The following is an 11,074-nucleotide window of genomic DNA, read 5'->3' on the forward strand; positions in this document are numbered from 1 at the left end:
GGAGCTTCAGGCTTTTTGGAGACATGAGATCCATTAAGTGTTTATTAAATGTAGGCTATATACACAATCTGAAGGAAGTTTATAAATCAACTCAAAACGTTTATCACAGGACATACTCCATGAACAGTATCCGTTAGATTCTTGTATTTCAGTGACCTGAAATAACCTTGTATGCAAGTAAAGAGGTGGGCGATCTTGGGTTCAAAGGAAACCAAAGCTGGTGCTCATTTGAAATCGGTGTTAAAGTCATAGGTGTCGTTGTTTGGGCTGGTACCAACTGGAACTGACTGGAATTGGACTTTGTTGCTTTTATCTGTAAAAGAAATGCCACAAAATTAAAATTTAAGGAACCGTCAATTTACTTAATTTAGAGTCTGGTAATTTAGAGTCTGGTTGGATATTAACTTACTTTTGTTATCAGTTTTCTGTACATCCTTGGTATCTTCCACTGGTCCAGATTCTCTGTTGAGCACCTCCAGCTGGAAAGAGTACAAGGACTTAGGTTTCATGAACCACAGTGGACTCAAGATGACTTTTGACACAGGGTGTCTTGGCCAGCAGGATCAGAGTTGGATTAGAAGTCTTCATTATAGTCAGACTTGCGTTAGTGTCCTCATTTCCTTTTTGTGATCCAGACATTAAAAAAGAGGCATACATCTAAATTGCGAGGGTCATTATGGTCTGTTGCAGCCCCATTACAGACATCAAGTATGTGGCTACTCGAGTCTTACATATATACTCCATTATTATAGATTGTTTTAAAAAGAACAATGACTGGATGCACTGCGATAAAAGTTACCTCTTTCACCTCTTCCCTCGGTATTGGCACCGGCTTCTGGGCGACGTTTGTGGGACTCAACAGACCGGCTGTGGGGCCTTTAGAGATCAGGCTTATGCTACTGGCCTTGTTGGGATATTTAACACCTGATGGTGAGAAAAGGTCATCAGCAATACAAATAACATGTGGTTTAAAGTCATTTCATAAAGAACCCCATGAACACCTTTGAGCTCCTTTAGTTGGTTTTAAAAGAGGCAATGACTCCAGCCTAAATGTACAATAAAACATACGCTTGAAGGCAGTTATAAAAAGCCCTTAAAGGCTTAATAACCCTGGATGCATCATTTCAACAATTCAAATTATCTGTTTGAGACACATACCTTGAAGAGTTGCCTCGTTTCCTGTTTGGAGTTTGAGGAGATTCAAGCCCTTCTTGTTCTCGGTAACCACTGTCTCAGAGAGGTAGGGGGGCAGGCTGAGGCCCTCTACCCTACAGTGATAACTCAGCTTGGCCCTGTGGAGTATTGGAACAATGATTCAATGTTAAAAGATGTGCTTCCTTTGTTCCTCATTACATAAACACATGTCATTGAGGATCAGAGTTGGATTAGAAGTCTTCATAATATATTCAAGACATTGCGTTATTGTCCTCATTTCCTCGCACTCATTTAGACTTGCTAAACAAACATAAGCCCTTACCCTGTCCAATCATCCAGGAAAGTGGTCGCCGATTGCTCCATGTTAGCAACTCCACCCTTCATCAGATAGCCACGTTTCTTTGCCAATAACGTTATAAATTCCAAAGAGTTTCTGTAGTCTGGTATGTTGTACTGGAGCATTACCTGAAAAAAAGAGAAAGTCAAAATACAAGTCGACTTTTAACATGGCCAATTCTCTCCTCCTCCTGACCCGCTTACCTGGACCTTGTCGCACTGCTTCAGCAGCGTCCTCACGGCCTCCAGAGACTTCTCCTCTCCCTCCTCCACCTGAAGGCTCCGCAGGGCCATGGAGGCCGGTGGGTTGGACGGGGACGCCACGATGCCCGGGCTGTCGTACAACTTTAGATTCTTCTGGATAAACACGTCCTGCATGGTCCTGGTGGGACGTAACAAGAGGAGTGAGGTCTAGACATGTAATATAGAGCACTCAGGTCATTGTGTTGGATTTACAAGAGGGCAATGCTATGCAGAGGTGGACTTCGTCACATTGATGTGGGATGTCAGCAGGATCAGAGTTGGATTAGTAGTCTTCATGGTAAATCGAGACTTGCATTTGTTTCCTCATTTCCTTGCTGGAATCCAGATTATTTTTAAGGCCTACATATATTGTATGGGACGCCATCAAGTGCTGGTTTAAGGCTATACTATAGAAAACGTCCACATGTGGAAAGTTAGTCTTGTTAAATAGCCCCTCTTACAGATACATACCAAAGATAAGATCTACTCACTTTGTGATGCCCCTCTTTACCCCAGCGTTGCACGCCCGTAGCCCCTTCATCGTGTTGACGAGACTGCTCTTTCCAACGTTAGGGAAGCCTGGGGAAAAGCATTTAAAGTGAGTATTATAGGCTAAAACATGCACCCAACCATTTAGTTATATTCTGGAATAACCTGCCATATGGGTTTCAAAAGAAAGAGCCATGACACCCACTCACCGACTACGCCTACTTTGAGTGTCCCTTCGGGTTTGGAGGTGGCCTGGTAGCTCTCCAGCAGGGCGAGGAGACAGGCGTTACCGAAAGACAGGGAAGCTCGGGATTTGTCAAGAAGCGAATCAGGAAATCTCCGCTTCTTCTCTTGCTGAAAAAGAATAAAGCCTTTTCTTCAGCTTTATGATAAAGGAACGGTTTTGACATAAGCAGTTCAGAGTGGCATATTCATTTAAACAATCTAACCTCCCAGTGTCTTCAACAAATTGTTAAAAATTCTTGTTGATACAATTTTAAGATAAAAGTTGAGGACTAGGCATTCCAAAACCCAATGTCAAACCGAAGCATCAAGCAGCACTGTGGTAGTCCAGAGCCCCCATGTTGCGTTCCGTTAGTTTCTCTTGGAGGTATAAACCAGTTATTACAGCACGGCACAGGCTGCGTAACCTTCTCAGTCCTCCTTCAAATATAGCTTGTTTCGGTAGTTTGGGTGTTATGAAGACAGCCTTGTGATATTCCGACTTCATGTATGAAAATCCTTACCACGGTTTTGTCCACGAGCTGTGTAGACGCCTTGAACGCCACAACTGGAAACTCCTTCTCAAGACACTGGATCCACTTCTCGACATTTTCCTGAGGCACCAAATCTTGATAGAAATGTTTGCCCAAGTTAGAACGAAAAGGCCAATGTATCTATTGCGGTATCTGTAGAATGTGGCACGTTTCTACATATTAACCTATTTTGGTCAGGACAAGCAGCAGCTTCTTGTTGCCAGGCCTCGTCAGAACCGCTTCCTCCAGCTGTGGACACCGGTAGCCCAGTGGATCTCTGGCATCCAACACTTCTAATATGACATCAGATTGATCAATTACCTGAAATGGGAAAAATTAATAAACTTAACCAGTAGCCTTTCAAAGAAAGTTAATCAATTCCAGACTTAAAGGCAGAAAATGATAAGCCAATGTAAAAAAACACTTTTGCAGTATTCTTGATTTTGCCTTATCACAGCGAGTGGAAGAACAAGCAGGTCAGACTTACCGTGTTTATTTCACTACAAAGAAACTGCTTTGTATACGTCTTGATGGCACTCTTCTTTGACACTTCCTTTTCATCCGTGTCCTAAGAATTGAAAGTGTAGAATTAGCTCAATATATTTTTGAAAGGCTTCAAGAGTTAGTGTACTTTTATTTTATACAGGTCAAACAGAGCTTGATGGGGAGATGATCGGTTAGGGCTCCCCCCCTCGTATGAGGGGACAACGTATCCTTTCATGAGGAAATGCATTATTTCTCTTTAGAAAAATAGGGGTCAATATCTAAATGAAAGCCCTTTCTTTTTAGCATCAGAGTGGCAATCTGGCACACTTTGTACATACATCATTAGGTGACATATGCTCCTACCAAGATTCACTATTTTTCTGGTGGGTACAATTTTAAGATGCAAGTTGACGCATAGAGAACCCAAAACGCAATGTAAAACAGAAGCGTCAAGCAGCACTGTTTTGGGTCCAGAGCCACCATGTTGCGTTCCGTTAGTTTCTCTTGGAGGTATAAACCAGTTATTACAGCACGACACAGGCTGCGTAACCTTCTCAGTCCTCCGTTAGTTTACTGATCAATATCTGGTCCCTTACCATTCGAGCCTTCTTGGCCTTTGGATTCTCGCTTTCTGAACGCGGCGCATCCCTCTCCTTTTTCCTCTTGGCTCGCTCATCTTTTTTTTCTTGCTTCCTTTTCTCTTTTTCTTCTTCAACCTGTAAAAGCAACAACGTTTCCATAATCAAAATGTGATTGAGTTAGTTGTAAACTGTATCCGATGTTCTATTGTAACGCCAGCCTTGACGGTCTGAGAAATACAACTTGTGTGATGCGAGTCTGCGACCATCAAAAAGCCAACATCTGACACATTTAGATCATGAAATATATTTCGATGTTATATTTAATGATGATTGAGACATTACCTTCAGCTTTCTCTGTTCTGCTTCTCTGAGAACCTCCTCTTTGAAAGGTGCAATATTGGGGACGCCAAGATCCTTCTTCGCTCTTTTCCCCACTCCTTTCTTGCCCGCCTCTTTTTTGAGTTTTCTGTGATGGTCTCGGACCTTGAAGATAAATCAAATGTTGAGTTTTAAAAATTAATATTGTCTACATTTGACAATATGCATTCAACACATATTCATAAAATGTATGTTAAAGTACACTGCCTGTTTCTAAATGCGCATTTATGTGTACCCGCACCGGCACAATAAGGGTTATGTGGGGGGGGGGGGGGGGGATGAACAGTCACAACCGGAGCGTGGGCCTGTTCACACACGACACCAAACTACAAGCACGCCGTTTAAATCTGACACAATCATCTTTACGCAGCTATTCTATTAGTGTCTCACCTTCTTCTGGATCTTGTAGCGTTGGGAACAGGAGACCCTCTTACTCGCCTTCTTCAGCTCTATATTAAACAGAACAGTTTGCCTGGTGTCAGTAATGTACCGTCCGACACATGGTCGCCTCTACACCATGTGCAGTTACTGAATACAAGTTTAAACCACACGTTTACCAAATAACAACTGATGACTTTGGCTTAATTCATTTCTAAATGTTAAATGTTCCGTAAACAACGCTGAACTACAACAATTGTCTGTTATCTGTACTCACTGGGACGCTTCATGTTGACTGTACCTCTGCACGTGGTAGAATGAGGTCTTCGACATATCGGTCCTCATATCCGCTTCCGTTCTCTCTCTTTCTTTCAGTCGGTCAGTGGGCAACACCGTCTGTGGGGCGCCCCTATTGGACCGGGGGAGTCCTGGTCCCTAAGGGCACAACTCTGGATGCTTCAACGTTTGAATTGTACAAAGTACCTTAACTTAAAGATCCCATATCATGCTTCTTTAGTCTTAATAATTGCATTTGGGGGTACTACTAGAATAGGGTTACATGCCTGTATTTTAGAAATACTTATTATTCTTACACTGTTCATTCCTCAAAAACAATTTCAGAAAGGTTCTGATTTGTATCATGTCGCTTTAAGGCCCCCCTCCTGAGTAGTCCAGTCTGTTGCGATTGATCGGACGTTTTGCGCGTGCTTCAGCAAATTCCCAACCCCGAGAAGTTGTAAACATTACGGGTAGCCGGCACTTTACGTGACACTAATAAAGAAGTAAAGTTTGAACGCTAACAGCTGTTTCAGGTATTGAGGGGCGTTCTCGGAGGGCGCAAATACTCCCCCTTGCTTGGACCTAGATTTGTCAATTTCAGCAGACCTAAAACTTGTATACATACATCATTTCACAGTCTAAAGCAAAGGGAAAAAGCATGATATCACCCATTTAACATTAGTACAAATGTTCAGAGTTAGCATACAACCCGGAATTGAAAACGCTCAATGTAGCTAAGACAACAATCTTATTTTCCATCGTTCTGTAGTTTTATTTTCTGTCTTTTAATTCAGCCAATATATTCTATGTAGATATACAATAAAAAATAAATAATAATAATTAAAAAATTATATATATATATCTATATATATATATTAGAGCTGTCAGTTAAACGCGTTATTAACGGCGTTAACGCAAACCAATTTTAATATTTGCGATTAACGCAAATATTTTATTTACAAAAAAAAACAAAAAACTTTTTTTTTTTTTTTTTCTTTGGCTCAAAACAAAGAAGCAGTAGCCTGACTGCTATGTTCAAATGACATTTGTTCAAAGCAGTCGTTTAATTGCACTATAGGCTCTTTTTTTGTATCGTCCTGTTTTGATCAGTATATGCCAATGTTGTTATCAATAAAAAATCATTTGCACAAGACAAGCCGATGCACTTCACCATGTTGATAAGAGAATTAAAATGAGAAGAATTATGGGACAAAAAAATCAAGGGATATTTAGCATAGAAAAAGAATTTGCGATTAATCGTGAGTTAACTATGACATTAATGCGATTAATCACGATTAAATATTTGAATCGCTTGACAGCTCTAATATATATATATTGTCACACAGTAATGTTACCTGTGGCCATTTCTTATTGCAAATTATTTTGATGGAAAGTTATTGGTTCAGATTCCTGGTATTCTTCCGGAATTCGTCATTTGTAAAAAAAAAAAAAAGAGCAACAAAAAAAAGTTTTAAATAGTAAACATATTGCATACACTCTTGCTTATTTCTGTTCCATTGCTGGTGAAAACTTAAATCTCCCACCGGTCCTATTTTTCCAAGGGACATCTCCTTTACCATAATTACGGCAGTCCTATTTTCTAAGGGCCCGTTTCTCTACCATAATTACGGTAGTCGTATTTTCTAAGGGATCGTACCTTTACCATAATTACGGTAGTTCTATTTTCTACGGGCCATTTCCTTTCCTTTCCCATCATTACGGTAAGCAGCAGGCACTCCGCGTCACGTGACTCCGTAAAGCATCTTTTTGGTCCATTTTGGATGATACAAAGTGAACCTTGCAACCTTTGAAAATGACCAAATTACAGTTTTTAAACGTGTTTTTGACTGAGCGGCTCATGCTCGCCGCGCAGGAGATCTACAAATCTGTCGAGGACACCATCCTGGAGTATCAAGAGGAGATCGCGCTGAGAGAGCGGGAGAATGACCATCTGAGGCGGCGGCTGCGGGACGCAGGGATCGAGATATGGCCAGGTTAGCTTAGCCGTTAGCTTACTGCCCAGAGCTAACGCCAGGTTAGCTTCTACTGTTAGCTGCTAGCTCTCTACCCAGAGCTAACGTAACATGCGTGCTGTATGAAAACCATGCTTAAATTGGAAGCCTGGCGCTCAAATTCAATGTGTGAACCGTTGTGCCAATGAATGTTTTGAAGAGCTGGTTTCACGTTTAGCATTTCCTAGCACGCCACCACGTACAGATGGCTCACTTTAGCAATTAACTTCAGCTGTTGTGGAGCCCCCGCTAACCTCTTAGCTAGTTATGTAGCAACCTTTGTTCGTTAGCTAGCTACCGTTAGCAACGATATCGTGATATTATATTAAATATATAATGTGCTGTTATTTGCCCCATGCAGGCCATGTTCAGCATGTGAATCAGCGGTTGTGTTCAGCTTTGCTGTTTTACAACAACTTACATTCGTAAAATCATTTTACGGAACACATTCTTATGAACCCAAATTTGAGTATGTTTAGAGAAAAATATGACGTGTCTAAATGATGACTCCTATGATAACTAACAAACTCCCCTGTGCTGTTATGCACCCAGACCGTCCATCTATGGCCCTGTTGGATGAGGAGGAGGGTGAGCACCCGAGGCGGGAGTGGAGTCCCAGCATGGGGCATGAGGAACGCCTTCCCCTCCAGATCAAGGAGAAGAGAGACCTCCGATCCAACCAGGGAGACGACCAACAACTCCGCCCCCACGGGTCGTGCAGCACCCCAGAGTCCATGTTCACTCCACCGCGCGTCTGCAACGAGTACCCCCAGGAGGCCCCCCACACGTCCAGCATCCCCCAGAGCCAAGGGGTGGAGAACCGGGAGAGGGAGCCGGCGCCGAGGGCCTCGTCGAGACACGTGAAGGCAGAGGGCGTTGCTGGTGGTGCTGGTGGCGGAGGAGGCCACCGAGGAGCCACCCCCTCCAGCAGCGCTCCCCAGCCCCTGGCCCCGGTCAACCCCAACTGCTCGAATGAGAACAACATAGAGATCCAAGGGGCGGAGAACGGCGGACAGATGGCGGGCTCCAAGGGAGGCGCCGGGGGGAGCCGAGGTCAGGGCTCCCACATGCGCAACCAGGGCGGTGCGAGCGCCAACGCGGACTGTTCTCTCCAGAAGTCCCCGCTCCAAGGCCACCTGTCGTCCTTCAGCTGCAAGGTGTGCGGCGAGGCGTTCAGCCACGCGGGTCACCTCCACGTGCACGTGCAGGTGCACACGCGGGAGAAGCCGTACCGCTGTGGCGTGTGCGGCAAGTGCTGCAGCTCGTCTGGCCGTCTGCAGGAGCACCAGCGCAGCCACACGGGGGAGAAGCCCTTCCGCTGCCAGATCTGCGGGAAGGGCTTCACCCAGATGGCCCACCTCAAGGTGCACATGAGGATCCACACGGGGGAGAAGCCCTACAGCTGTCCTGTGTGCGGCAAGTGCTTCAGCCGCTCTGACAAAATCAAGCGCCACCTCCAGACCCACAGCCGTGAGGGGACCTACTTCTCAGGACAATGAGACCCCTTTCAGGGTGACGGTGGTTTTTGTTGGAACCAACTGAAATTTGTGAATCACATTGAAACTGAACACTTTTTAAGAGAAAAAGCTAAAGTTGCTGCCGGATGAGACGTTTTTCATACTTTCAAAGAACTAGAAACGTACAAACCTTAGTGTTTTCTTGTTTTATTTTTTTGACCTAACGGTGGTATCTATGCCATAGTCCCTGCTGTAGGATGTGTATTAGTCTGTTTAAGACGTCTCTTTCATTTTAACTTCTCACACATATAAACTCTTCTAAGTCTCGATTCTGAGTAATTAGCTAGGCTTCTGAATTATTTAGTCTTTCATTAGTAATATGATTAGCATGATAAAGTCTTCCACACATGCCTTGAACCTGAAATTAATTCAATAATTTGTTCATCCATTTCCCAACTAAATACTTTTGGTTGCATCCTTTAGGTTGCAGAAGTCAAAGTGACAGAATTGACTACTAATCAAACGCCTTGATGATCCATTCGTTGAATAATCCACTTTGCAGTAATAATACAAGTTATTGTATTGGTCTGGTTTCCTTTTGCTTTTGATGATGTCGTTGTTGTTGGTTGGTTTGCAAGACTATTCATTGGGTTTATAAAAAACAACATTTAGGTGTCTTTCTCAGACCTGGTTACAATGTCAATGGTCTGTTTGGAAGAGAGATAGAGTCTTGAATGTGTTGATTGAACAGTTTTCTGTTTAGTTTTCCGCCGTTTTGGTTGTGATGGGTGACTCGTGTCAATGCTAACCATGAGCCCCTAGTAACTATGAACTTTGTGTTTTATTTTGCATTGTTGCAGCGCTCCCAATAGCTCATTATCACTTTATATTTACCACCTCATTCATGGAAAATCTATACCGTTTTGTAAGATATTTGTATCTTGTCAAATACCACTAGTTTTTATAACCTGCACTATATAATAGCATTTCTCCAAAATGAAGGAATTGTACTCAAACCAGACCATCCAGTGTTACCTATGTGGGGTCGTTTTTCTAGAGGCTCAGTCTGTGCTGATTGTGTATTCACCAATGTTTCTACAACCTTTCTCTCAAACATAATTTTTCTTATGGCCAATCCAAATGAATTGGTGGTTTTTGAGGAAGTCTAGTACCTGGTCTACTCGTCACTCGACTTTCTTCAACAACGGAATTCACTTCTCTCAGGTCTAATGCTGCATTCATGTCAGGTCGGGGGGAATTTGTGAAACACATTTGACCGGAATAGCTGATTTCTCCTTACACATTTGAATGAATGAATCTGAATAACTCGTTTTTTTGCCAGTTTCAATTTCAACCACAGCAAAAATAAACTTAAGGGATGTTCTTGTAAATTTGAGAATGCATATTAAATAAACAATGCATGTCAAAACATTTTAAAGTAACATTTCAACCAAGTAATTCATGAGAGGAGTACGGAATAGCTTTTTAAATACAATGTCCGGTTTTTAGTGCCCCTCTGTTTCCTGACTGCAGCACGATTGAGCTGCAAAACTTCCGAGCCGACCAGCAATCTTTTTTTAAGTCCACCTGGGGGAGACAGTTCGTACCCACACACACATTACTGTATACAGTGTTGTATCATTGTGTTTTAAATGTTATTTTTTAATAAAGTAGTTATTGAGTATGAATATAAATTAAGTTGTGTTTATACTAGGTTACCAAATGATGAGGAGGGAAACTTTTGCCTCATTCTAATCAAAATCCAAACCTGTTTCACTCCTCTGCTCTGGAGAGTTTTTGCCATTTGGTAGATTCACAATATTTTTTAATGCCGATGACACCATGAAACATGCAGGATGTATGGATATTCAAAGTTCACATTCCTACGCGGGCAGTGACTTGTGAATTCTAAACACACGCTAAAAACGTAATGTTTTGCTCCAGATAGTTGTAAACAAATGGAAATACCAGATGGTGTAGTGGCTGTTTTAATGTTTGTTAAACTGATATGAACTGAAATCAAATCAGATTTATTTTTCAGATAACATGCCTAATGTTTGTCACATGTGCTCATGCTCTTAAGAGAACATCATTAGATAGCATTCAAACAAAGGATGTGTGACAGTGAAAGACAAAAGTACAAAGCAACATGTAATAAAATTTGAGGTCTAACTGAAGCACAGTAAACCGGTTGAACAGAAGTCAGTGAGTGTGTGCTGTACAGAAATACATTTATGTGTTATGATTACAATAATAGGCTTTTGTGCTAGGATATACTGATAAAAACGATCAAAGACAGATGTCCTTGAGACTATTCAATTTTAAAACATTATCGCAGGAACGTTATCACCTTTTCCAAAGGTTTTTCATGTAATTGAAAAGGACGTCTAAGATTAACCAAAGGAATCGACAATGTTATTGTGTCTGTAAAGAAATCAATTTATGTAATTGCCTTCCGAAGTTTTTTAAAATGTCAACAGCAGAGTGGCATTTATTTAACCCTGCTTCTAGCCTTTTGGTTTTCT

At 42.1% G+C, this 11,074-nt stretch overlaps 2 protein-coding genes and 5 non-coding genes across 7 annotated transcripts; 1 reads left to right on the forward strand and 6 right to left on the reverse strand.

Moving 5' to 3' along the window:
- Positions 1-28: 28 nt before the first annotated feature.
- Positions 29-5,171, reverse strand: gnl3 (G protein nucleolar 3). Its single transcript, XM_060055694.1, has 15 exons — positions 5,079-5,171; positions 4,814-4,872; positions 4,388-4,528; positions 4,061-4,180; positions 3,466-3,546; positions 3,164-3,299; positions 2,970-3,073; positions 2,433-2,577; positions 2,226-2,313; positions 1,696-1,873; positions 1,478-1,620; positions 1,159-1,292; positions 800-924; positions 410-479; positions 29-313 (listed from the first exon to the last, which is right to left on the reverse strand). The coding sequence occupies exons 1-15, from the start codon at positions 5,089-5,091 to the stop codon at positions 225-227; spliced, it is 1,626 nt and encodes a 541-aa protein (XP_059911677.1). The 5' UTR covers positions 5,092-5,171; the 3' UTR covers positions 29-224.
- LOC132467833 (small nucleolar RNA SNORD19) lies at positions 553-622 on the reverse strand. The gene has a single exon (XR_009528097.1). It is a non-coding gene; the product is annotated as a small nucleolar RNA SNORD19 (small nucleolar RNA).
- LOC132467829 (small nucleolar RNA SNORD19) lies at positions 1,361-1,438 on the reverse strand. The gene has a single exon (XR_009528096.1). It is a non-coding gene; the product is annotated as a small nucleolar RNA SNORD19 (small nucleolar RNA).
- LOC132467824 (small nucleolar RNA SNORD19) lies at positions 1,994-2,067 on the reverse strand. Its single transcript, XR_009528091.1, has one exon. It is a non-coding gene; the product is annotated as a small nucleolar RNA SNORD19 (small nucleolar RNA).
- On the reverse strand, positions 2,802-2,888 carry LOC132467841 (small nucleolar RNA SNORA47). Its single transcript, XR_009528101.1, has one exon. It is a non-coding gene; the product is annotated as a small nucleolar RNA SNORA47 (small nucleolar RNA).
- On the reverse strand, positions 3,943-4,029 carry LOC132467848 (small nucleolar RNA SNORA47). The gene has a single exon (XR_009528102.1). It is a non-coding gene; the product is annotated as a small nucleolar RNA SNORA47 (small nucleolar RNA).
- A 1,616-nt stretch (positions 5,172-6,787) lies between the features above and the next one.
- Positions 6,788-10,726, forward strand: LOC132461031 (zinc finger and SCAN domain-containing protein 21-like). Its single transcript, XM_060056089.1, has 2 exons — positions 6,788-7,074; positions 7,645-10,726. Exons 1-2 carry the CDS (start codon positions 6,894-6,896, stop codon positions 8,589-8,591), a joined length of 1,128 nt encoding a protein of 375 aa, XP_059912072.1. The 5' UTR covers positions 6,788-6,893; the 3' UTR covers positions 8,592-10,726.
- The last annotated feature ends 348 nt before the right edge of the window (positions 10,727-11,074 follow it).

The sequence above is a fragment of the Gadus macrocephalus genome, chromosome 1 (genome assembly GCF_031168955.1).
Source record: "Gadus macrocephalus chromosome 1, ASM3116895v1".
Classification (NCBI taxonomy): Eukaryota; Metazoa; Chordata; class Actinopteri; order Gadiformes; family Gadidae; genus Gadus; species Gadus macrocephalus.